At 42.6% G+C, this 27,779-nt stretch overlaps 2 protein-coding genes across 5 annotated transcripts; one reads left to right on the top strand and one right to left on the bottom strand.

The window, feature by feature from the left end:
- polr1h (RNA polymerase I subunit H) lies at nucleotides 1-1,950 on the bottom strand. The gene is made up of 5 exons (XM_085447058.1): nucleotides 1,621-1,950; nucleotides 1,381-1,500; nucleotides 484-584; nucleotides 286-395; nucleotides 1-212 (listed from the first exon to the last, which is right to left on the bottom strand). Exons 2-5 carry the CDS (start codon nucleotides 1,496-1,498, stop codon nucleotides 188-190), a joined length of 354 nt encoding a protein of 117 aa, XP_085303184.1. The 5' UTR covers nucleotides 1,499-1,500; nucleotides 1,621-1,950; the 3' UTR covers nucleotides 1-187.
- Nucleotides 1,943-27,658, top strand: ddx39b (DEAD (Asp-Glu-Ala-Asp) box polypeptide 39B). Of its 4 annotated transcripts, XM_085447056.1 has the most exons (11): nucleotides 1,943-2,007; nucleotides 10,284-10,525; nucleotides 14,960-15,087; nucleotides 15,656-15,748; nucleotides 15,821-16,004; nucleotides 21,885-22,003; nucleotides 22,564-22,695; nucleotides 23,660-23,769; nucleotides 26,294-26,438; nucleotides 26,944-27,045; nucleotides 27,278-27,658. In XM_085447056.1, exons 2-11 carry the CDS (start codon nucleotides 10,294-10,296, stop codon nucleotides 27,344-27,346), a joined length of 1,314 nt encoding a protein of 437 aa, XP_085303182.1. In that variant the 5' UTR covers nucleotides 1,943-2,007; nucleotides 10,284-10,293; the 3' UTR covers nucleotides 27,347-27,658. The 4 variants fall into 4 exon arrangements, 3 of the variants coding, with proteins under 3 accessions (XP_085303182.1, XP_085303181.1, XP_085303183.1); XR_014917763.1 differs by lacking the exon at nucleotides 27,278-27,658 and having other exon boundaries at nucleotides 26,294-26,733; nucleotides 26,944-27,006; XM_085447055.1 differs by having other exon boundaries at nucleotides 26,944-27,346.
- Nucleotides 27,659-27,779: the final 121 nt, after the last annotated feature.

Raw genomic sequence — 27,779 nt, 5'->3', positions numbered from 1 at the left:
TTTAATAAGTTTTTATTGACGTGGTCAGCTGTACAACAGTCACATAAACTTAAATGTTGTTCAATCCTAACTGTACAAACTCAAGTTTAAAATAAAGGTTACTGTAAGCTCTGTTTAAACTGGTTTTTGTGCAGTCTTCAACAATAGCTGAGTAAGCAGGAGGGGGGAGATGCAAAGGACCCTCTTCTTAGGAGTCCTCCTTCTCTTGATACCTACAATGACAAAATGAAACGATGAGCAAACAATCACAACAGCAGCAACATATGGTGACCTCATGATGATTACCTGCAGTGTGTGCAGGTGAAAAAGACTGTCTGTCCTTCATCTGCAGACCTCATCTGCCTGGTATGGTAAATCATACCCTCTTTGTTGCAACGAGAGCAGCGCCTGTCAATCTACAGGAAGCAGAGAGCTTATTAGTAGCACACAGAGCTGTTGGCATCATGCAGTACACTCAGCAGGCAGCAAACAGGCAGCACTTACCACAGCACCCTTCATTTCAGAGTCCTCCTCATCCTGGGACACAGCCGTCTGCTCCACAGGGTTAAACACCACGGCAGAATAGATCTCCTGACCTGAGAACTCTGAATAAGCAGAGAAGAAATCATCTGTGCACTTATCACTCACTAATGTGTTATCAGTGCAGTATCCTTAAAAACAACCCCACACCATAAACCCCCCCTCCACCAAACTTTAGACTTGGCTCAATGCATTCAGATAAGAACCGCTCTCCTGGCTACCACCAAACCCAGACTCATCTATCGGATAGCCAGAAATAGAGGCGTGATTCATCAATCCAGAGAACAGGTCTCCACTGGTCTAGAGTCCACGTGCTTTACACCACTGCATCCAGCACTTTGCATTGCATTTGGTGATGTAAGGCTTGGATGCAGCTGGTGGTCACGGAAACCCATCCCATGAAGCTCTTTGCACACTGTTCTGATTTAATCTGAAGGCCACATGTAGTGGCATCCTATCACGTTACCATGCTGGAACTCACTGAGCTCCTGAGAGCGACCCATACTTTCACAAATGTTTGTAGAGGCGGGCTGCATGCCTGGATGCTTGATTTTATTCACCTGTGACCATGGAAGTGACTGAAACACCAAATTCAGTGATTTGGATGAGTGAGTGAATCCGTTTGCCACAATACTGTATATTGAGCTTATAAAAATACAATCACTTGCTGCAAGAAACTAAAATGATCCAAAGATGGACAGCAGATAGCTCTCAGATAGCTGCTCTGCCACTTCATTTGTACAGGCTGTATAAATATCACAGGAATATCAAGATGGAAGCGAAATGAGAAAAACAAAAAGTGAGATAGCAGCAAAATCTCTGCTGCTCATGCTCACACATAAACTCTGATATGGAATTTACCTGATACAGGGATCCTAAAGGAGCAGCCGGGGCAGCACACTACGTCCGGTATTCCTGGGAGAGGAAGAACATTCCCACACTCTGGGCAGAAGTTCGGACCACCACCAAAACACGACATCTCTGTTTCATGCGAAGTATTATTGTTATACATTTTGATACCATTAATAACTGTAAAATGGAATCGAATAAAAAATTTATACTGACTTATTTTGCTTTGTCGATTCATATTTTAGAGCTTACCTTCCAAAATAAGTTAAAGCGGTAATGTTGTTTTGTTGTCTAACACTCGCTGGAGCAAAACACCGCGCGTGGCACTTGAACACGTGAAGATCGATCAAATCCGCAACTGTCAACTAACCATGTGTTCAGCTTTCGTCGTCAGCCTTCAGCTTTAACAAAACACTTTGATGACTTACCGTTCAATGTCTTTACAGGGTTGGCAATCTAAACAAGACGCGGTTTATAGCAAAGACTCCCTGTTGTTACTTTCAGCCTGGCATCTGCATGGTTACACACCGTGGGGTCCTACAGCGGTTGGTTGTCCGTCGCATTCTACACGTCATTGTGACGCGCTAACAATCGCGCTTTACTTTAAACAGACGTTGACTTTTCTCTCTCGTAGTGAAGGTATGTCGATTATTAAAAGAACTGTAGGCAGTGCACGTTATCAGTACCTGCGGCAACATGACTGTCACCTCTCTGAAGTTTAATGTTGAGCCGTGAGATGTTCCAGTGAGATGTGATGAGTTGTTTGTTAGCCGCTGAGCTAATGACAGCTAGCTGTTTAGAATACTTGGGATTTGCTTTTACGGTTATTGCTAAAACGGCCACTCATGTGCGCTGTGTTTACGTGAGCTGCCATAATATCAGACGAGCTCGAGTAAATAACAGAGATCAGGGATGGTCCCAGTTTTATGGCGTCCGTAGTTTCATGTCGGTAATGATCTGCAGTGTGATGAAGAAATCTTAAAGACATCAGTATTGCTGGATTTGAACTTTCAAAAGTCAAACCATAACTGCGTGTGTGGTTATAGCTATTTAATATTCAGCGACAATAAAAATAAAAGTTCCGGAATATTCCTTCAAAATGAAACCAGGCAATTGATTTTTAGCACAGTGGACTGATTCATGTCTTCAAACTGAGGTGGTGGACATCACTGGAGTCCTTATAGAAATTCTAGCCTGCTGTAAAAGTTGGTGCCTCATGTTAGACACTCACCTCTATTCTGGCATTTATCCAATCCAACTTTATTTATATAGCACTTTAAAAACAACAAAGTTGACCAAAGTGCTTTCCAATAATAAAACAGAGATAGCAGTTAAAAACCATACATTAAGCATACAATGAAATCAATAAACAAAATAAATATATAATTGAAAAAGAAGATAAAAATAAATCAGTGTATATATTAAATATCAAAACATGAGTAGAATAAACAATATGAATAAGATTAACAAAGTAAAAAGATTAAGAATGACCAACAGCTGACTAAAAACTGACTACAAACTGACTCTGATAATACTCCTAGAAAGCCTTTGAAAAAAAGTGTGTTTTTTAAAAGTGATTTAAACATTTCAAGTGTTGAGGCCAGCCTAATATGGAGGGGCAGTTTGTTCCATAGTTTGGGGGCCACAACAGCGAAAGCTCGGTCCCCTCGGTGTTTCAGTCTCGACATGGGGACAGCAAGGAGTGACTGGTCAGATGATCTGAGAGACCTTTGTGGAGTGTATTGGTGTAAAAGGTCTGACAGGTAAGAAGGAGCCAGGCCATTTAAGACTTTAAAAGCAAGCAATAAAATTTTAAAATGAATTCTAAAATGGACAGGCAACCAGTGTAAGGAGGCAAGAACAGGGGTAATGTGCTCATGTTTGCTCATCTATGCAATATAAATAAATTTTGCAGGGTGGCACAGTTGTTAGCACTGTTGCCTCACAGCAAGAAGGTCCTGAGTTCAGTTCCACCATCAGGCCGAGGTCTTTCTGTGTGGAGTTTGCATGTTCTCCCCGTGTTTGCGTGAGTTTTCTCTGAGTACCCCGGCTTCCTCCCACAATCCAAAGACATGCAGTTAGTGGGGTTAGGTTAACTGGTAACTCTAAATTTCCCGTGAGTGTGATTGGTTATCTGTGTCTATGTGTTAGCCCTGTGACAGACTGGCGACCTGTCCAGGGTGTACCCTGCCTCTTGCCCTAAGACAGCTGGGATAGGCACCAGTGTGACAGTACCAGTATTCTGCTTTCACTCAAAACACTTTGTAACCTTTGTACACTTTGTTAGTACTGATTGAATTCTTTGTACCAACAATTCAACGAGATGCTGAAAACATTTCCTCAGAGACTGTGGCCCATGTGGACATCATAACATCACACAGTTCCTGCAGATTTGTCACCATCTCCCAAAGGTGCTCAATTGGATTGACATCTGGTGATTGTGGAGGCCGTTTAAGTACAGTGAACTCATTGTCATGTTCAAAAAACCAGTCTCAGATTATCTGAGCTTTGTGACATGGTGTGCTATCCCCCAAAGGGGTGGACATGGTCACCAACAGTACTCAGGCAGGCTGTGGCATTTAAGCAATGCTCATTTGATACTAAGGGCCACAAACCATGCCAAGAAATTATCCTCCAGGCCATTACTACAGCAACACCATGAGCTGCGGATACAACCCAGGATGGATCCATTCTGCTGTATCTTGTATTCCTCACTATCTGTCTGAGAGGCCTCAGTTTGTACGGCTGTGGGCCAACCTGTCTGATGTGGTGGTTAGTAATACAGGGTTACCACAGTCACCTGAATGACAGATTGGACTGAAGGCCCAACGGTGATGCTGTGTACAAGAAGGGGATGAGCTGACTCTACTTTCTAAGGAAGCTCAGATCCTTTAATGTGTGCAGCAAGATGCTGGAGATCTTCTAACATCCTGTGGTAGAGAGTGCATCTATTCTGCTGCTGTCTGCTGAAGGGGCAGCATCACTGCCAGCAAGATTTAAACACTAATCCAAAAGCCTGGAAGCATCTTTGGTCAAAATTTGGAGGTGTTTGAGTCAGTGAGGGTCAGAGGTCACACTCATCTCCATCAAGGATAACCCATCACATCGGCTGTGTCCCAATTCAGGGTCTGCACGCTTGAAGTACGCATTTCAAGTGCGGTTACGTCACCGCCACGCGACGACGGCTGTCCCAATTCGAAGTGCACTTCAAATGCATGCTCCAAATGTGCCGTCGATTTCCCCAAATATCAAGCGTGGTCCGGTGCACGCTTCGTGGTCCCATATATCCCACAATTCATAGCGCGGCAGTGGGTGTGGATAATTTTGCCGCAAAATACGGCAGAAGGGAGCGGCCGAAGAGGTTTTTTTTGTTTCCAAACTTTATTGAACTTATAAAGCGAACAGTCAGTCATTCCAGTTCAGTTTGTACAGTAGACATACAAGGCAAATAAGAGTAACAATATACAGTACAATGAAATAAGAAGGATAATTAAATAAAGGATAAAAAAGAAAAAAAGGGGGGAATGTGACAGACTTCATAACAACTTTGTACTTGAAAGTTGTGACAGCTCATTCCTTAAACATTTCTGAATGAACTTCAATCAATGATAAACCTTTTTTATTGGAAGTCTAAGAGAGTTTAAGTAATATTCAGTTTCAATCAAAAACAAATTAAATGATGGGGTTGAGTTTTGAAATTTACATTTATGTATGTGGACTTTCCCTAATAAGATGGAGCGGCCGAAGAGTGAACTGTCAAAAGTGCTGAATATGACGTCACTTATTTATGTGCGAATGTTTAATAATTAAAGTCAGTCATATATCCACAAACACAACAAGCTGAAAGTCAGTGATATGTGTGTGTGTGTGTATATATATATATATATATATATATATTAGGGGTGCAACGATATTCGTATCGATATTGAACCGTTCGATACAGTGCTTTCGGTTCGGTACGCATATGTATCGAACAATACAACATTTGTAATTTATTTTATCAACTTTCCTTCTGACGATGCTGTCTGTGTTGAGCGCTCAGTGAATCTGTGTTCGACTACTCCGCCTAGGCTGCACTGTCGAGCGCAGATCCACTGAACGCTCAACACAGACAGCATAGTCAGAAGGAAGAGCGCAGGGCAAGCTAGCGAGACAGAAGTTAAGCTCTCCTTGCAACATGGCAAATTTAACCTCCCCCACTCTCATTCAGATCTGGTGTTTGGAATTATTTTGGTTTTCATGTGACGTATGACCCTGAAGGTAAGCGAGTCATGGACTAAAGTAAAACAGTATGTTGGATGTGCCATGCAATGCTCAATTACATGGGTGGGAACTAGTGTGTTAGCGCAGTTAGCTCGTTAACGTGTTGGCCGTCTAGCCCCATGCACGGGCGATCGGCGGTAACTCGTTAACGGAGATTTGCCGTGTTGTGGCGTTAAGGTCATTTCAACGAGATTAACCTGAAAGCACTAGTGGGAACACAACGAATATGACTGCACATTTACACCGACATCATCCTAGTGCAAAGACAAAAACAACAAGCATGGTACTAACTTTAGCCGAGTCATTTAGACAGCTGTTAGCACATGATTCTCCTTATGCTGCTGAGAATATAGCCCAGAAGAAGCGGATAGTATAGCTTTTATTTTGGAAAGAGACATTTCTCTGTAATAAACTCTCTTTTCCAAAGATGAGTGATTCCTCAATCAGATACAGGGCTCGCAATATCGCTAGCCCAACGTCCTGGGGCTAGCGATTTTTTCAGTCGGGCTACCAAAATCTATCTCTGCCCTGCCCGTCGGGCTATTGTAGGAAGGAAAAATATATGTCAATGCTTTTGCATTCTTTCAGAAATGTAGCTGGGTAATTATGTCATTGGCATCGGTGAGCCACTGTCAATATGTGACATATTGAAATCACGTTTGAATTTGCGCTTGTTTTTTTGCTTTCACTTTGCAATCGTGCGAACTGTGTATAGAGAGCGACAGCACTGATCTGTGAGTGATGATAATTTGTGCACCAATTCCTCTGACATCGTCTTATTAATCGTTAGCTTACTACGCAAACATGACAAGTGAAATCTCCCGCAGCAAGCTTAAACATGTGAGAGGTTGATCGCGCAGAGAATCGCTGAAATTATGTGAGTGCATGTGTAAAAGCATTTCAGTTCTGCTGAGCCAAATAAGACAGGTCAGGGTGAAGAAGTGACAGCCAAAGAAAAGCTTACCACAAAACGGAGAAGTTATGACAAATCAGGTGTGCGAATGCGCACCTGCGGACCACTTATGTGCAGCCCTGGTTATTTAGCTCGTCATATTGCAGCCACAGAAATTATTTTGTCCATGAAACCATAAAGCTGCACTTTCTTTTTGCCTTATAGTCTGATTTGTCATAACTTCTCCGTTTTGTGGTAAGCTTTTCTTTGGCTGTCACTTCTTTACCCTGACCTGTCTTATTTGGCTCAGCAGAACTAAAATATATATCGTGCTGCTTTTACACACGGACTCACATAAGCTCAGCGATTCTCTGCGCGATCAACCTCTCACATGTTTAAGCTGCGGGAGATTTCACTTGTCATGTTTGCGTAGTAAGCTAACGATTAATAAGACGATGTCAGAGGAATTGGTGCACAAATTATCATCACTCACAGATCAGTGCTGTCGCTCTCTATACACAGTTCACACGATTGCAAAGTGAAAGCAAAAAAACAGGCGCAAATTCAAACACGATTTCAATATGTCACATATTGACAGTGGCTCACCGATGCCAATGACATAATTACCCAGCTACATTTCTGAAAGAATGCAAAAGCATTGACATATATTTTTCCTTCCTACAATAGCCCGACGGGCAGGGAAGAGATAGATTTTGGTAGCCCGACTGAAAAAATCGCTAGGACGTCGGGCTAGCGATATTGCGAGCCCTGTATCTGATTGAGGAATCACTCATCTTTGGAAAAGAGAGTTTATTACAGAGAAATGTCTCTTTCCAAAATAAAAGCTATACTATCCGCTTCTTCTGGGCTATATTCTCAGCAGCATAAGGAGAATCATGTGCTAACAGCTGTCTAAATGACTCGGCTAAAGTTAGTAGCATGCTTGTTGTTTTTGTCTTTGCACTAGGATGATGTCGGTGTAAATGTGCAGTCATATTCGTTGTGTTCCCACTAGTGCTTTCAGGTTAATCTCGTTGAAATGACCTTAACGCCACAACACGGCAAATCTCCGTTAACGAGCTACCCCTGATAGCCCCGTGCATGGGGCTAGATGGCCAACACGTTAACGAGCTAACTGCGCTAACACACTAGCTCCCACCCATGTAATTGAGCATTGCATGGCACTAGGGCTGCTCGATTATGGCAAAAATGATAATCACGATTATTTTCACTGAAATTGAGATCACGATTATTTGACGATATTTATTTAACCCTTTAAGACCTACTATAGAACCAAGTCCACCAGAGCTTATATTATTTTTTTTACATGCTGTAGTGCCATTTGTGGGAGCATTTCAAGTTGCTATACAACTGTTATAGCCCATATTTTAATAATATGTATGCATTAAGTCCGTAGTAATTACATAAATTGCAAAAAAGTGCAATAAACTACAAAAAAAATTGAAAATCGCTTTTGTTTTGTTTACATATATTTCTACTTGGAGAAATTTAAGAGGTTTATCCCTCAAAACTTTAAATACAATAAAGTTGCAAAAAATAGTTTACAACAACAGGAAATTTATTTTGAGTGTCTTCATAGTTTTATTTTGGAGATACAGCAATTTTTATATACTGCAGGAAAAACGAAAAAACAATCCTATGATGCAAATTTGCAAAGAAAACAGCAGGTGCATCATTTCACTGTGGGAAGTGTTACGAACAGCTGATAGGAACGGCAAAGCGTGTTTCTGGAATATTATGTTTTTGTTCCTGCAAGCGCTTTTTATGCAATTTTTGCAAAGCTATATGTGGAAGGAAACCGTGACCGAGGACAAGCTGATGGCATCAGATGTAAGTACAACTCCTCCGGTTTCATATGCAAAACAAATTATTGCGCTAGCTTACACGGTTCAGGTTCTACAGGGATTTAACAATAGTTACACAACACGGAGCGTGCTGCTCTGACCGGCTTTAAAGGGTTAACAATGACTTTTAAAAAATAATATAAAATAGTGTGCAACACCACTGAAGTTTTTTTTTTTAAACTCTCTTTTCAACCAACGGCAGTCACTCTCCAAATAACTTCTGCTTAGCTTTCCGAGCTTCCCTCGGGTCCTCTTAATCAGCGGTCTCCAACCTTTTTTGCGCCACGGACCAGTTTATGCCCGACAATATTTTCACGGACCGGCCTTTAAGGTGTCGCGGATAAATGAGGGAGGGGCTAATAATCGGCTCAGTCATTTTTAATGATCGTTGAAAGCCCAGATCGTAATCGTGATTAAAATTCGATTAATTGAGCAGCCCTACATGGCACATCCAACATACTGTTTTACTTTAGTCCATGACTCGCTTACCTTCAGGGTCATACGTCACATGAAAACCAAAATAATTCCAAACGCCAGATCTGAATGAGGGTGGGGAGGTCCACTTCTGTCTCGCTAGCTTGCCCTGCGCTCTTCCTTCTGACCATGCTGTCTGTGTTGAGCGCTCAGTGAATCTGCGTTCGACTACTCCGCCTAGGCTGCACTCTCGAGCCTAGGCGGAGTAGTCAAACGCAGATTCACTGAGCGCTCAACACAGACAGCATCGTCAGAAGGAAAGTTGATAAAATAAATTACAAATGTTGTATTGTTCTTTTTTTTTCTCCCCTTTGGTTTTCTTTCTTTCTCTCCCCCTCTTTCTTTCATTCTTTCCCCCTGTCCTATCCCACAGTCATGTCTGTCCCGTTTGCAACTGAAAATAAAATAAATTCATAATTATAATAAAGGTCAATCAAATGGACCAATATGATGATCCACTTAAAATAAATCCTCTTGGCATCTTTCTTGGCCTCAAGACAACAATTCTGATGGCTATAGATCCAAACGGGACACAAAAAAAAAAAAAATAATATTAATAATTGAAAAAAATTGTATTACTCGATATATGCGTACCGAACCGAAAGCACTGTATCGAACGGTTCAATATCGATACGAATATCGTTGCACCCCTAATATATATATATATATATATATATATATATATATATATATATATATATATATACACACACATATATGTGTATATATATATGTATGTATGTATGTATGTATGTATGTATGTATATATATATATATGTATATGTATGTATATGTATATATATATATGTATATATGTACACAGCTATCCGCTCTACTCCACAGTTTGGAGACAGCAGAGCTCCTCCCCTCTGCATTTGCAGAAGTCTTTGTATTTGGAAAGCCTTCACAAATGCGGCCTCCGAAGGATGCTCCCCCTGAATTTGGACACAGCTTCTTCTTCTTTGGGGTTTAACGGCAGCTGGCATCCTTGTGCATGCAGTGCTACCATCTTCTGTTTCAGTCCGTTATTACACTCTTAAATCCTACTACTTATTCCTGTGTCTTTTGGGATCTTGCAAAGCTTTAAATAACGCGTTAAATTAGTCGTCGATGATTTTGATAGTCGACGTAATCGTGGCAGCTGAAGTTGATTAGGATTTGACTTTGGGAGGTGGGATTGGGCTGCTGCACTCAGAGCATGAGCTTGAGATAGCTAGATTAAGGACATCTGCTCTGACTGACGTCTCCGAACCAGGAGTAAAACAAGCCCAACCTTCTGAAGTCTAAGCTGCTGGCTCTTATTTGCACACATGCTGACTCCAATAATTTTTGGCCATGTTGAACCTTCTAGCACTGCAAAAGTTTAAAAGCTCTTTGTTCCTGAAGTTTCATACACATTATTTGTTTTTCTTGTTTCGCAGCAGGGTCAGGATGACAGAAAACGACGTAGATAACGAGCTGTTGGACTATGAAGATGATGAGGTGGAGGCCGGAGGGGTTGGAGATGTTGGAGATGTTGGAGGTGCAAGTGACATGTCGATAAGGAAGGAAGGGGTGAAGGGCTCCTATGTGTCCATTCACTCCTCTGGATTCAGAGACTTTCTACTGAAACCTGAACTGCTGAGAGCCATAGTGGATTGTGGGTTTGAACATCCGTCTGAGGGTGAGTAACTGGTGCCAGGAGGAAAATTGGGAACTGGTACAACCGCTGCTGATTTTATTCACTTTTTTATCTTCTCTCTGTATTTGAAGCGTCTGATAAAGATTAATGCCAGTTCCTCCTTTTACAGAGCTGTGGTGGGTTGGTGTGTTGGCAATGGTAATTTTAGTTACATAACACATTTCATTATGCTCAAACTCGATGTGCTGAACACAGAAGATAAAAGCATGAAAATCTGTGTAGGTTTATGTGGTGGGGCGTGGACTGCGGTGCTGTGCGGATGCACCTGCACGGCATCCACAGTCAAGCCCGCCATGTTAAAACATGGGGACTCAGGGGTTGGTGGGGTTGTGGTGGTTTGACAAATGTTGAATAAAAATGGCTCAAAACACAGATCTGCGGTACCGCCGTGCCTTAATTCCACCACACTGGTGCCGAAACCCAGGATGTGGCACGGCAGGGTGCATCCGCACGGCACCGCAGGCCACGCCCCACCACAGTTTACAATCTAAATCATTGTAAACCTACAGTGAAAACAGCTAAATAGAATAGCCATTCATTGTACAACAAATGTATAGGCGCTCCACACCAGCTGTGCTGGAATAAAATGTAAATAGAGAGCAGGAATAAATGGCAAACATAGCCATATGTACAGTCTAGAGGAATATGTACAAAACAAGACTAAGGCACACATTGGAGAACAAAGTGCTTGGAAATGGTGCAAAAAAAAAAAAAAAAAAACATATGAAGAGATCTCAGCACAGGGTAATGTGCTCAAATTTCCCAGTTCTTGTTAAAATGCGAGCAGCTGCATTTTGCACCATCTGTAGACCTCTGAAACTTTTCTTTGATAGCCCAGAAAGAAGAGCGTTACAATAATCAATACGTGAAGACACAAGTGCATGGAGCTTTCCCTAGCTCCTTACCCTAATCATGACAAATGAATGCCTAACTACATCCTAATTGTAACCCTGACACTAAAACCACATTTTGAGTCTCATTGTAGGTCAGTCAGAATAAAAAGGTTTTAAGCCTGTTTTTGAACGTAGGCATACATATACAGTGGCTTTCAAAAGTATTGGGCCCCCTTGAACTTTCCCACATTTTGTCACATTACAGCCTTGAGATTCAGTATTGAGGAAGGGTACAAGAGGTGATCGAAGAATAACCACACCGATCTGGCCGGGTGAAGTCAAACGATGATTTTAATGAACACACGTGTGGGAAGACAACTCTGTACGCAGACAGGAAGTAGTCTTCAACTTAATCAAAGCATGAACAGATATTTTATAGCATCAGGGTTTGTTTACTGACGCCCCTTCATACGTCACAGGTACATTTTATACATAGATCAGATCAACATCATCATGACTTTTCACCTAGAAAATCATCTCCTATTTTCATGGCTTGGTACTTTCCGTTCTTATCTTAAAATGAATTGTTCCTCTTTCTTGCCGAGACAACAAGAAACGGTTCCTCTTTTACCGAGACACTTTTGCAGTTACATGCTCTTTGTGTCACCTCTTCACCTACTGTCTGTGTCTCGTCCTCAAATGCTCTTTCTCAATTCACCTGTTGCACTTCTGACCTTTTACCAGACCAGAAGCTCTGGTCTGCGACCGGTTCACCCCAACCGGTCGCAGCAGATGGCCGCCCCTCCCTGAGCCTGGTTCTGCCGGAGGTTTCTTCCTGTTAAAAGGGAGTTTTTCCTTCCCACTGTCGCCAAAGTGCTTGCTCATAGGGGGTCATATGATTGTTGGGTTTTTCTCTGTATCTATGAAGCGCCTTGAGGCGACTTTTGTTGTGATTTGGCGCTATATAAATAAAATTGAATTGAATTGAATTGAAGCTCACTGAGACTATGTGTATGTCTTCTACTAAATAAATGTTTTAACCAAGAACCTCTACTAAAACCTTAATATAAAATGATCTGATATATAAGTGTTTTGTAAGCATGTATTGCAATTCCTTCAGTGGCTCCAAGTCACTTGCACAATAGATTGTCCGAACATCGCGCCGAACAAAGCTTCCGACCCCCAATTAATTGACCGAGCTCCAACTCTTTAATAAGCACAGATATGCATTGTGTATAAAATAGTCATAACTGCTTAAGGCCTTCTTAAAGCTATCTGTTACATTGTTAAAGCCTCGTCTTAGCCTGCGGCTCAAAATAACTTCCTGCTTCTTTCTACATACAACTTCCTGTCAGCCTGCAACTCAGTCTTTCTGAAAGAGACACTGTTTAAACCTTGGAATGCAATATCCATGCTGCAGATTATATTATTAATGCAATGACAATTATTTAACAATAGTAGTAAAATAATTTCCCTCCTCGACAAGCCACAAACATGAATCAATAATAATAATAATAATAATGGATACTTTATTGATCCCCATGGGGAAATTACTTGTTTTTCTCTGCATTTGACCCATTCACTCAGTGAAGCAGTGGGCAGCCCACTAAGCAGGCGCCCGGGGAGCAGTGTGTAGGGACGGTACCTTGCTCAGGGGTACCTCAGGGTAGCCGTTAAGTGGATTCGAACCGCCGACCTTCCGATCATGGGGCGACCACTTTACCTACTGAGCTATCCCTGCCCCCAATGTTATTGGACGTCCAGGTGAAAGACCAACACAAAGTGGTGCACACGTGAGAAGTGGAACGAAAGTCATACATGATTCCAAACATGTTTTACAAATAAATAACTGCAAAGTGGGGTGTGCGTAATTATTCAGCCCCTGAGTCAATACTTTGTAGAACCAGCTTTTGCTGCAGTTGCAGCTGCCAGTCTTTTAGGGTCTGTCTCTACCAGCTTTGCACATCTACAGACTGAAATCTTTGCCCATTCTTCTTTGAAACAGCTCCAGCTCAGCCAGATTAGCTGGACAGCGTTTGTGAACAGCAGTTTTCAGATCTTGCCACAGATTCTCGATTGGATTTAGACACCAGACAGGTCAGGGATAAAGTTATTGAGAAATTTAAAGCAGGCTTAGGCTACAAAAAGATTTCCCAAGCCTTGAACATCCCACGGAGCACTGTTCAAGCCATCATTCAGAAATGGAAGGAGTATGGCACAACTGTAAACCTACCAAGACAAGGCCGTCCACCTAAACTCACAGGCCGAACAAGGAGAGCGCTGATCAGAAATGCAGCCAAGAGGCCCATGGTGACTCTGGACGAGCTGCAGAGATCTACAGCTCAGGTGGGGGAATCTGTCCACAGGACAACTATTAGTGGTGCACTGCACAAAGTTGGCCTTCATGGAAGAGTGGCAAGAAGAAAGCCATTGTTAACAGAAAACCATAAGAAGTCCTGTTTGCAGTTTGCCACAAGCCATGTGGGGACACAGCAAACATGTGGAAGAAGCTGCTCTGGTCAGATGAGACCAACATGCAAAACGCTGTGTGTGAAAACTAACTCTGCACATCACTCTGAACCATCCCCACTGTCAGATATGGTGGTGGCAGCATCGTGCTCTGGGGGGGCTTCTCTTCAGCAGGGACAGGGAAGCTGGTCAGAGTTGGTGGGAAGATGGATGGAGCCAAATACAGGACAGTCTTAGAAGAAAACCTCTTGGAGTCTGCAAAAGACTTGAGACTGGGGCGGAGGTTCACCTTCCAGCAGGACAACGACCCTAAACATAAAGCCAGGGCACCAATGCCATGGTTTAAAACAAAACAGATCCATGTGTTAGACTGGCCCAGTCAAAGTCCAGATCTAAATCCAATCCAGAATCTGTGGCAAGATCTGAAAACTGCTGTTCACAAACGCTGCCCATCTAATCTGACTGAGCTGGAGCTGTTTCAAAGAAGAATGAGCAAAGATTTCAGTCTGTAGATGTGCAAAGCTGGTAGAGACAGACCCTAAAAGACTGGCAGCTGGAACTGCAGCAAAAGCTGCTTCTACAAAGTATTGACTCAGGGGGCTGAATAATTACGCACACCCCACTTTGCAGTTATTTATTTGTAAAAGATGTTTGGAATCATGTCTGACTTTCGTTCCACTTCTCACGTGTGCACCACTTTGTGTTGGTCTTTCACCTGGAAGTCCAATAACATTGATTCATGTTTGTGGCTGTAATGTGACAAAATGTGGGAAAGTTCAAGGGGGCCCAATACTTTCGCAAACCACTGTAACCTACCTCAGGTCAGCAGGCAGCTTGCTCCAAAGAACAGGACCACAGATGCTGAAAGTACCCGTAGACCTAAGTCTGGGAACAGTTCAGAGATGTGCATGTGATGACCTGAGAGTTCTGACTCTGAAAGACCCTGAGAAAGTATACTGGAGGGCAAACCACAGAGAGTTTTGTGAAATAATTAAAGGATTTTAAAGGTAACTTTGCATTGAACTGGGAGTGAAAGAAATGGCTTGAGTACTGGTTTCTGGTTGCTGCATCCTGAATGAGCTGAAATTCTCCTGCTCATGTGTTCTCCTTCCAGTTCAGCATGAATGCATCCCTCAGGCAATCCTGGGTATGGATGTGCTCTGTCAGGCCAAGTCTGGGATGGGGAAGACAGCAGTGTTTGTTCTTGCCACCCTGCAGCAGCTAGAGCCCATCACCGGTCAGGTGAGGTGTAGCAGCCAGGACAGAGCTAAAAGGTGTTTTATTATATTGTAACAACTGTCATTTAATTGCTTTTCTGCATTTATTTTCATTTTAGATTCTACTTACAGCTGATTTTTAGCTAATGAGCACATTTGTTCTGTACTTGTGGAGCCTTCATATCTAGATAAACAGGCTCAAAAACAAATCTGAAAGCAAACTCAGGATATTGCGTTGTGTCTTTTGTGTAAAATGCCGACTTTTACCTGGCAGTCACAGAGTCAGTTGACTCCATGATGTTGTGATTAGGGCTTTTCACAACTCTTGACTGACCAACTGCTAACATCCAGATGAGAGAAAAAATGTTTGAGTCACTCTTAATTATTACCATCCACTTGGCAGAACTCTTGGTAAAGAGTTGTGGGCTGTTTGAGTTTGAACGAAAGACTTGCAGTAGTGTGCAGGGAAAAAAGAACAGTGTACATTCAGATTTACAGATGCATCGTGTTTTCAAGGACCATAGTGCAGTAAATACATCCCATAGTGAATTAAGTTGATACTATATCTTAATCTTTGCCATTTTTATGTGCAGGTCTCTGTCCTGGTGATGTGCCATACCAGAGAGCTGGCGTTTCAGATCAGCAAGGAATATGAGAGATTTTCAAAGTACATGCCCACTGTTAAGGTAAAGCAGCTTGAACTCATACATCAGTTTCTCCCAGCTCAAACAGTATGATGTATGCTTGTTTTCCTGCAGGTGGCAGTGTTCTTTGGAGGGCTGTCTATAAAGAAGGATGAAGAGGAGCTGAAGAAAAACTCTCCTCATATTGTGGTGGGAACACCAGGCAGAATCCTGGCACTGACGCGCAGCAAGACGCTCAATTTGCGTCACATCAAACATTTCATCCTGGATGAGTGTGACAAGATGCTCGAGCAGCTTGGTAAGTGGCACAACCCACTTTTTAAAGCAAAATCAGATCCAAATATGTGCCAGTGTTTAAAACCAAGAAACAAAGAAGAGGATAAGATAACATTCAAACCAACCTCTGTCTCATTAGCTTTGTGGTCTCACTGTGGTAGCTTTGTGGTTTTTATGTATGGAGTCCAGTTTCCTTTCATATTGTGTGAAGGTTTCCTGCCTCCCTTGGGGAGCTTGCAGCAGTAAATATGAGTCTGTGGTTTTCCTGTAATGTGTGATTTTTATAAGGATCATGAGGTATCCATCTTTTCTTTTCCCAGGATAATAAAGTGTTTGACAGCTGACAACTCGAGGCCAAGGTGCTGGTGGTAGAAGTTATTGTACTGCGGGTGTGATTGGTGTGAGAATAAACAGTAACGTATACATGACATATATCAGGGGTGCTCACACTTTTTCCGCATGTGAGCTACTTATAAAATGACCAAGTCAAAATGATCTACCCACTACAAAAATCCAAAACATATACTTATTTATAAATATATTGAGGATTCTTTATATCTACAATGTATATACATGCATAACCGCAATATCCAATATTTCACAACACAATTAACTATGTAAATTTTTTGTCATTACCTGAGTTTACTCTGATGACTTGCACTGAATTGAATCAGCCAGGGATGCATAGTCCGGACAGTAGCTGCTGACGGCCAGGTTTAAGAGAAAAAAACCGAGAGCTAAAAATTGGAGTTAACTCGCTGACTAGCTTGTCAGTTTTACTACACTTCGCGCCGCTGTTTGCGCATGCGCAGCGACCTAAGCGTCAGAAAAAATCTGATGTCATCTGACTGGCTTCCCTGTATCAATCAAGTGACGGGATGGATGATAGGCTGGCATCAATTTTTTTAATGCCATGCGATCTACCAATACTACCTTTGCGATCGACTGGTCGATCGCGATCGACGTATTGAGCACCCCTGACATATATCTAGCTAAATCTAAATGTACACAGTGGATTTCTCTGCTGTGCTTGTGTGACAACAAACAGAATAAAGCGTAAGAAACAAATTTCTCAGTTAAAGATAAATTTGGAGGATTGTGAAAGATCATGGCACCAGCGTCTTCCCACCTTTGTAGAGGCAGAGGGGGCAGCTAAACAAATGCAGCATGACTTTGTTGCTTTTATTTTGATGACAACTGCTACTTTTATTGTCGTAACCCTGCGAGGCGGGCGGCCTGGACACGCAAATTTGTGAAGTGATAACTCAAGGACATAGCGACATAGGGGTGTGAAATTGATACCACTAGGGTATCTAATAAAACACTGAGGGCTATCAGTCTTTCCCTAATAAAATTTAATGAGGCGTCTGTGATTTGGAGCACAAACTGGGCGTCATCAGGACGCTACAACACAGAGCGAACACCAGCCCCACAGACACAGCAGCCAGGGAGGCAGAAGAACATCAAGAAGGCCCTGAGTAAGTGTGGTTATCCCAGCTGGACTTTTGGCTCCTAAAGAAAGCTCCAGCTGATCCAGGAGAGAAGGACAACCGCTGCCCAAGAGAAAACCTGTAGTGATCCCGTACGTGTCAGGAGTATCGGAGCAGCTGAGACGCATTTTTTCTAAACACCGGGTCTCTGTGGCTTTTAAACCTCAAAACACGCTGCGCCAAAAATTGGTCCACCCCAAGGATCGTGTCCCCCGACACAAACAGAGTAACATAGTGTACGCTGTTAAGTGCAGGAGGACTGCCAGGATTTATACATCGGGGAAACCAAACAACCTCTGGCTACAACACAGCAGAGCCACCTCGTCAAGCCAGGACTCTGCAGTCTGTGCACACCTACAGGCCAGTGGACTCTTTCAATGATGAGGATGTAACATCCTGGACAGGGAGGAACGCTGGTTTGAGGGCGGAGTCAAGGAGGCCATTTACGTGAAAAGGGAAAGACCATCTCTGAATGGAGGAGGGGCCTAAGGGTGCATCTGTCACCATCTTACAATGCTGTGATTGCAGCCATTCCCCAACTCTCTGTGAATGGTACTCATGGCCATTGATCAGTGGTCTTTGATTAATGGTCATTACCTCCCAGCCCATTGTTCACCCACCAATAGTTTCCCTCATTGTGTAAATGTACTGTTTATAAGGTTGGAAACCTGCAGTCAGCTGAGACCGAAGAAGTCACTTGGACGAGTAACGAAACGTTTCTCCCACAAAATGTCCAGGTGAACGGAATCAACCTTTGGGATTTACTTACCTGGATGATTGAGCATGCATCAAAACTCTGACGATAATAATCCACGCCTTTTTTCTCACCATGGCACGTGTGGTGAGGGACATGATCAATAGTGGGTCAACAACCTTCTTAACCTCCTAGGACCTGACGTCCACATATGTGGACATCACATTTTGGGTTGTCTAGACCAAAATACAAAATTTTGTTCTACAAGGGCCCGATATCCACTTACGAGGACGTTATACTGCCACTGTTCTATCCAAATGTAAAGCAAATGTCCTCATATGTGGATCTAATTTATCTCAGAAACAAAAATCAGGTATAAAAAAAAATCTGGGAATTCTTTGTTTTTACATCCATCGGGTCCCAATCAGCCCAAATAGCAAAGAAAAATTAAAAATGCATGCCATGAAAGAGTTCGGGCCTTAAGAGGTTAAGGGACAACTTCCACTAAGGATTAATACCTGGGAATCTCCACCATTTTGTTTTATAATTGAAGAAGCTTCTCGGATGAGACGTGAAACGTCTTCAAGAAACTTAAAGAAATCCAGTTGCTTTCAGTTCAGTTTTATATATACAGTACGAGATGACAACAACAGTCGCCTCAAGGTGCTTTATATTGTAAGGTAGACCCTACAATAATAAATACAGAGAAAAACCCAACAATCATATGACTTCCTATGAGCAAGCACTTTGGCGACAGTGGGAAGGAAAAACTCCCTTTTAACAGGAAGAAACCTCCGACAGCTGTGATTGGTTGGGGTGAGAGAACGAAGACAGGATAAAGACATGCTGTGGAAGAGAGACAGAGGTTAATAACAAGGATGATTCAGTGCAGAGAGGTCTGTTAACACATAGTGAGTGAAGAAGAAACACCCAGTGCATCATGGGAATCCCCCAGCAGCCTACACCTATTGCAGCATAACTAAGGGAGGATTCAGGGTCACCTGATCCAGCCCTAACTAGAGCAGGGCGATATGGCCGAAAATATTTATCACGATATATATTTGAAAATTTGTGATAACGATATAACTGATGATATAGTTACTGCGAGACAAAATACAACTCCACAACTTTACTAGTGCAAAAAAACCATCCATTTATTTTCACTTAAACAAGCAGCTGTTTTTTATGTGCATTAAAGCTATATACAAATTTAACAGTGCAAATGCAAATTTGCTGACATATGGGCTGACATATCCTGAGCATAACCATGTATAATATCCACTGAAGTTAAAAAGAGGTGCTTTGCTACATTAAACTGCAGTGTGCCAAATAAAAAAAGTCTAATGTGTATTTTTCAGACCATAAGGTGCACGGGATTATAAGACACATTAAGCAAAACAAAGCAGTCAGATAAATCAAACTTTATTAAACTCATTCTTCTTGCTTCCTCCACTTCTGTACCATTGATTCATTAATGTTGAATTCTCTGGCAGCTGCTCTATTCCCATGTTGTTGCAGTATATTAATGACTAACCTCGTATTGTGGATGGATTATCTCAGTTGTTCTCCTGACTGAAGTTTGGTCCGTTTACAGCATCCTGCCATGCGATTGCATTTGTCTCTAACTATCAGGAACCTTCACGTTAACTTTTATCGAGTGCAAAAGTGTTAGCGTTCATCCTCCAGCTTCACTGTGTTTGTTATGCTAACATAGCTGTGTCGCTAGCGATCACGTGGCACATCATTATATACCAGCTAGCCCAACTTCAGTAACCCTACAAACGTCACTGCTGTTTAGTTTCCTGTCTTAATATATGTTGGAAGTGATAGCAGAGCTGTACGTTTGAATGTTTCAGAAATCTCTCAGTCAGAACATGCTATATCATGCTTAGGTAACTAGCGAGCTAACTTCCTGCTAACTTCTAACTGTTAAATGTCATAAATTCTGTTTTCATGGATGCCTGGATGTTAAACTTAACTGTTACACCTGGTAAAGCAGCAACGCTGATCGTTTTATTAAAGATGAAAGAATTTAGACAGTTTTTAACTCTCAGTGATGCAGCAGTGTTCGTTTGACTTTGGGACCTGAAGCGGACAAAGTTTAGGACCCAGATTACTCCCAGATTTAAGAGCATCTTAGTCCGACAAATACGGCAATAACGACGACCCGCTTGCATGTTCTACAAAAAAATGTGCTTTGTTGTGTATCTGAGGGACAAACACCAAACCAGTTCCACATCACTGAAGTTGCACCATTTTTACAAACCAATTCTGGTTCATCCGTTTCACTCAACAATCGGCCATGTGCGTATGAAAACAAAGGAACTGCGCATGTGCGTTTTACTCCCATTCTATCGCGATATTTCATTTTCTTATCGTTGCCTAACATTGTACCGGTAATACCGTGAACGGTATAATATGGCTCAGCCATAGCCCTAACTATATGCTTTAGCAAAAAGGAAAGTTTGAAGCCTAATCTTAAAAGTAGAGATAGTGTCTGTCTCCTGAATCCAAACTGGAAGCTGGTTCCACAGAAGAGGGGCCTGAAAACTGAAGGCTCTGCCTCCCATTCTACTTTTAAATACTCTAGGAACAACAAGTAGGCCTGCAGAGCGAGAGCGAAGTGCTCTAATAGGGTGATATGGTACTACAAGGTCATTAAGATAAGATGGGGCCTGATTATTTAAGACCTTGTATGTGAGGAGCAGGATTTTGAATTCTGGATTTAACAGGAAGCCAAAACAGGAGAAATCTGCTCTCTCTTTCTAGTCCCTGTCAGGACTCTTGCTGCAGCATTTTGGATCAGCTGAAGGCTTTTCAGGGAGTTTTTAGGACTTCCTGATAATAATGAATTACAGTCGTCCAGCCTGGAAGTAATAAATGCATGAACTAGTTTTTCAGCGTCACTCTGAGACAGGATATTTCTAATTTTAGAGATGTTGCACACATGGAAGAAAGCAGTCTTACATATGTGTTTAATAGCTCCTTAGATTACTATGACCTGGATGACCGAGAACCTACGTAGACTTAGCAGCTCTTAGGGTTTATTTTTCTCAGTGTAACAACAGTTTTAGATGTTGGGTGATATGATTGTTCAATACTGTACAAAAACTTTAGGAATTAATTGTTTCAAATGTGATGTCATAGATTTCTTGGTGTTTTTGACAATTCATTTGGTACGAAGTGAAGCAAAAATGTTTTCTTTTGAAGGGCCTTTTACATCGGCCGTGCGCTGCACTCACTGCTTGTCATTTCAAAACGTGTTTCTCTGAGGAGTTTGTGTCCTATTATGTTCAAATGTTGATAAAAACATGTATCGCTGGTTCATAAAGAAGAAAACTTTGTAACTATCCCAGCTGGTGAAGAGTGTGTTGTTTCCACAACACTGCTTCTCTCTGAGGTCTGCAGAACCTGCAGCAAACAGTTCACCAAACTCTGATACGTACAGAATGTTCTCCTTCATCATGTGGTTGAACTCAGCGCAGCAGTACTCTTCGTTTCTGTTCCTCGCACAACAATACGTCACAAGTGTGCATGTGCTGTGCTTTGCTCGGTGCAGCGGGAAATCATTATTGTGTGGCACAAACAATAGACACAAATGGGTTCCAGAGTGCAGCGCGTGCATATGTGAAAGGGCCTTCAGTCATCATTATTGAATCTTTAGTCACTGCATCTAGATGAGTTTGTAATACGCTGTAAATAATGCTCTCTTCCTTAGACATGCGCAGAGATGTCCAAGAGATTTTCCGTATGACTCCCCACAAGAAGCAGGTCATGATGTTCAGCGCCACCCTGAGTAAAGAGATCCGTCCAGTCTGCAGAAAGTTCATGCAAGATGTAAATACGCCTCTTCACTTTCATCTGCCATGCCTCTTCCCGCTCCCTCCACACCTCCACTACTCCTTCGCCTGCTGGAACAGTGGGTAACAAAGTCCAAGTCGATGTTCAGCCTCCATGAGTCCAAGTCACAAGAAAGAAGTGTGTGTGTGTGTTTACTTATCTTTCTGGGGACCAAAAAGTGGAGTTTTACTATACTTGTGGGGACTAACAGCTCTTATAGGGACAAAGTTCCCGTCCCCACAAATTTGAAGGGATTTTCGAGGCTCAAAATCTTGTTTTAGTGTGAGGGTCACAGTTAGGTCATGGTTAGGTGTAGGCTGAGGGTCAGGCATTCATCTTTGATGGTTAGGGTAAGGGGCTAGGGAAAGCATTATGTCAATAAGATGTCCCCACAGAGATATGAAAACACAACTGTGTGTGTGTGTTACCTATACCAAAGCCTTCCCTCCGTCTCCTCGCTGCTTCCTTTTCACTTCCACTGTATTATGATTGGTGTTCTCTTTGTGTGCTCTTCCCTGAATCTTGCCAACCTCCCTTTCAAACTCCTGCCGGTCCAGCCGATGGAAATCTTTGTAGATGACGAAACCAAGCTAACTCTGCATGGGCTGCAGCAGTACTACGTCAAGCTGAAGGATAATGAGAAAAACAGAAAGCTCTTCGATCTCCTGGATGCACTAGAGTTCAATCAGGTACCCACACCATACTTTCCCCACAGTGTAACCCCCCTGTGGACATTTTTGTTTTGTCTGTTTGCTTTTCTGTTGATGGGAATTAGATTGCTGCGTTTTATGTTCATGTCTTACAAGCATGTTACTGTGGGACACACTTGCAGATCCTGCTAGAGAAGCATTAGTTATTTCAAAGATCAAAATAAATGTTATTTATGCTACTTGTGTGCAACCCCTCAGCTCATCAACTTCCTGAAACCAGGCTCTATTCTTCTTCTGATTGGCTACACCTCTCAGAAAGAAGGGTTAGGGTTAGGCTGTGTGCCAGAGGACATCTCCTCACATTTACAGTTAAAGAAATACTTAATAAGATATGTACAGTATGTGTGTGTACAGACAGAAAAGTATAATGGTCCTCTTAAAGGCCTTACTATGCTTCAGTGTGAGGGAGCGAGGGAAACAATATACTTTGCTCATGTGAGTATGTGAGGGTCCACCAGAGTGAGGGGTGCGCCCACCCAGTATTTGTTAGATATCAGCCCAGTACAGACTTTAATACCTGAATCATGTATATTTGACAACAGGGCCAGCAGTTCACTGGAGTTCTGTCGTTACCATGTCAGCAGCAGAGTTAACAGAACGTGGAGGAAACCAACAGGACAGCAGTGTCATAACTGCTAATCCAACAGGTTCTGCTTGTGCAGTTTGCGAGCTTGTCACTGAACAAAGAAACAAGTCGAGCGCTAGTGAGTGTCAAAAAGCATGGCTGACGGTGCTGTCCTGTTTCTCTCTGTCTCTTTTGTCCTGGTGTTGTTCTACATGAAAACTTTTTGATTCTACTTAGAGTAAAGTAATAAATAGCTGTTAATGATCGATTGTCTCCAAGTGCAGACGAGGGGCGCACACAGTGAAACAGACACACACAGGAAGCCGACAGGACTTAATGTCCACTGTAGCTGAGTGATTGTGTCGCTGTGCTGCTCAGGTGGTGATCTTTGTGAAGTCCGTCCAGCGTTGTGTAGCTCTGGCTCAGCTGCTTGTGGAGCAGAACTTTCCAGCGATTGCCATCCATCGAGGGATGCCTCAGGTGGAACGGTAACTGAGAGCGGTGACGCCATAAATGTTTGTTACTATTTTATTACTCCAGACAACACTGAACTGCCATGTTGTGTTCACTCTACTTGTTCTTTTGGCAGAGGATAGCAAGCTCAGTGTGAACCTTTAGGAAATGGCTCAAATGTAATCAGCTGACAGTGAGCTTAGCTCCATGCAGCTGCAGTCTCTTTCTTGTGGCCAATTTGATTCAGTTTTATTTATATAGCACCAAATCACAACAACAGTTGGTACTTTATTTTGTAAAGTAAGGACCCCACATCTTTATGCTTTCTACTATATAATAATATTATGAAGAAGGAAGCAGGAGGCTTTTATTTTTTTCACTCTCAGACACTTTTATTTTGTTAAATTAATGCGTTGTGATGATTATACCATCGCAAACATAACTTTTACTGGTAAGTGAGGTCATTCTTTATATTAGGTAAAGCATTAGTTCTTATGGTGTTGTGTGCTCTAAGATGCAGTGCTGTGCAAAAGTCTTGAGCCAACCATTGTTAAGACAATGGTGCTGTCATATATTGAAACATGCAAACATACCGTAAAAGGAAATATAGTACATTAAAACACAGTCTGTACAGGTCTGACAAGATTAAAAGCCAGAATCCGGTATTCTTCAACACAGTCTGATCTCTCTGAGACAGCTTCCTTTATGAGTACTCAGGAGCAGTTCTCCAGGCTTCCCAAAGGACATTCAAAGGTTTGGGGAGGCCATGACTGACTGTCCTGTGTGTGTTTTTTATATCCAGGTATGTTTTAGTGCATTGGCAGTGTGCAAGAAAGCACTTACATAGAAACAGCATCGAAGAAAATGCTTGTGTGAATGAGGCAAGTTGTGTAAAGCGCTCAGACTAGAAAGGCGCTCTATAAGAACCAGTCCATTTACCATTTACTATCATGATTTAGCTCCATTATAAAATAACTCAATTGTAAATATCCAGAATATTACAGAGATTAAATATATATAACTGACATTTTACTGTAAAACTTAATTTTGTTATTTTCACTGTAGAGGATGTGCATTAGATGGAGAGTGATATCCACAGACAGGAATGACTTCCTGTGTCCTTTAGTGGTGCATTATGGGTAATCTTAGTCTCTCAGTGACTGACCAGCTCATCATGAGTGGGTGGGAGGTCCAGCATTGTCCTGACCTTGGACAACATCCGCCTCTCAGACACCACCTTATTAAAGTCTAGCTCCATCCCCACAACATCACCCACCCTACCTTGTTTTACCGATGGCTGTAGACACTCACTGTTGGACCTCCTGATCCTTTCCATACATATTGATGACCACAAATATTAGCATAGTGTGCATTGGGTCCTTCACAAAAATTTGAGGAAACTGTACGAGTGACAGGATGTCTGTTGGCATCTGAAACCCTCAACCTGCTGTCCCAGCAAGCAACAGCACAGAGGATAGCACTGTCCACAACAGACTCATAGAAACACCTGTGTGTTGTCCGACAGATGTTGAAGACCTCAGAGACGACTCTGGCCCTTCCTGTAGAGTGCAGTGGTGTTTTTAACCCACTACAATTTATTATCAGGTGTACTCTGAGGTATTTATAGTCCTGCACATCGACCCCCTGGATTGAAACAGGGGTCACAGGTTTCCCGGTCCTCCTAAATCGGTTGGTCTTTGCTACGCTGAGTTGCAGATGATTCTGCTCGACCACAGCCCAACACTCATCACCCTCACTGATGCATCCAACCACTGCAGGATCATCTAAAAGTAAAAGGTCTGTGGTGTAGATGGTGAAGAGGAAAGGGGAGAGGACAGTCCCTTGTGGTGCCCGTGTTGCCGATCACCTTGTCAGACACACAATGTTGAAGACGCACGTTGTGGTCCTCCTGTCAGATAATCAACAAGTCCACAAAGCAAGCTCCATATAAATAAGCAGCTTTGATGTGGAAGAACTTGACTGGCCTGCACAGAGTTCTTAGCTCTGCCTGACAGAACACATGACTGTACACTCAGCTGCTCCTCTGTCTCTGCGCCTTCCACTCGCTACACCCATGGACTTAGCGTGCTACTTAAATAGGGAAAGACAAGGTGGAACAATGAGGAACAGCTGTGGCCTTCAGCCTCCTCCAAGCACTGCTCCACCCCTCCCCTGCAGCTGAGCCAGAAACCACACCCTGTCACAAACACCTGTGGGATAAATTAAAGTGGAGACTACGAGCCAGTCCTTCTCATCCAGCATCAGTGTCTGACTGATGTCGGTGACCAAAAATCCCATAAATACACTCAAAAAAAGCTGATGTCCAAGAAAAACTTTGAAAGTCTTTCAGGAAGCTGGAGAGCTGTTACTCAAGACCACTTCAAAAATTCCAAGAAGGTCTGTGTCATTGGGAGAAAAAAATGTAAAGACATGAGTGGGGACATTTGCACAGTACTGTGAGGATGTTGATCAACTCAGCAGCCCAATACACACATAATGAAACTTTCAATGTGAGGATATGTGACACACAGACTAAGCTTCACTTATTGTCCTCTGTAGTTTGTCTCGCTACCAGCAGTTCAAGGACTTCCAGAGGCGAATCCTGGTGGCCACCAACCTGTTTGGACGAGGGATGGACATTGAGAGAGTCAATATTGCCTTCAATTATGACATGCCAGAAGACTCTGACACTTACCTTCACAGGGTGAGACTATCCATGTGTTGTTCACCTGACAGGCTAAAAGAGTAATAGAAATATATGTGAAAGCTGCACAAGGTCATATTTGTGACTTATTGGATGATGTACAAATACATATTTAAGGAGATGCTGAGGAATCTGAGCTCTTTATTAGATAGACACAGGTGTGAGGCATTTATTAATGTTATAATCAGCTGAGCAGGTAGTAGCTTATCCCAAGAGTGGCAAGGAGGGTCTCTGTCCTGCACCCAGGCTGGAAGGAAGTCTTCTGTTGAAAGAGGACTTCATAGGACAAACACGGGTACGGAAGAGAAAAGGCAGATCAAATACTCTGGGACAGCATTTATTCACTAACATTAACCTATGCCAGAAGAACACGGAGAGGGCTTCTATCAAAGCCATACTATATTGTCTTATACTTATCCTGTACTGTGATTAGTTTGCCCTACTGTGCTGTAGTCTGTGATCCTGACTGAGTAATGTGGTCAGCTGCACTGGTGTCTTGGTGTAGGTTGCTCGAGCAGGCAGGTTTGGAACGAAGGGCCTGGCCATCACATTTGTGTCTGATGAAGGTGACGCCCGCACGCTCAACGATGTCCAGGACCGCTTCGAGGTGAACATCGGCGAGCTGCCAGAAGAGATAGACATCTCCTCGTACACTAAGTCTTCTTTTGTTTCTTGAATTATTGTAAGGTTCATCCAAACTAACAGCACTGTGTGCGTGTGTGCGCGCGCGTGTGTGCGTGCGCGTGCGTGTGTGCGCGCGTGTGCGCGTGTGTGTGGGTGTGCGCGTGTGTGTGCGTGTGGGTGTGCGCGTGTGTGTGCGTGTGTGTGCGCTCCTGCAGTTGAACCAGCACGATAAACGAGCCGGACGCTCCAGTTGGACTTCGATTCACTTTGCAGTTTTACTCTGATGGAAGATGCAGACTGTGTTTGTATGAAACCTGGCATGTCCAACAGCAGATATTTACCCAAGCCTGTGCTTATTGAAAGGAAGAACGCAGGGGCACAGCTCCCTCTGCAGGAATGATTCAGAATAGACTTTGTATGATATTATTTAAGTTTCTAATGTCGGTATTTGTTAATATATAATTCAAGTTATCTGGTTTTCTAGGTGTGAGTGGAAGTACCAGAGGTAGTTTAGTACTGACAGTAGAAAGGCACTGTTTACTGCTGTGGATTAATAAAGTTTGCCTGGTAAGGTCTCCTTTATTCTTTCTTTTCCTTTTTTAAATCCACATCCACACTCGTGCTGTTGGGATACATGCACAATGTGTTTGTTATCGTCTGACACTCAGACTTGTCAGGATGGCAGCACAGTTTTCTTTAAAACCTCTACATACCATT

This window comes from Copadichromis virginalis, linkage group LG22, assembly GCF_057382275.1.
Source record: "Copadichromis virginalis isolate Kocher_CV1m ecotype Utaka linkage group LG22, C_Virginalis_male_GT1.1, whole genome shotgun sequence".
Classification (NCBI taxonomy): Eukaryota; Metazoa; Chordata; class Actinopteri; order Cichliformes; family Cichlidae; genus Copadichromis; species Copadichromis virginalis.
This window is presented reverse-complemented; position numbering and strand designations above follow the sequence as displayed.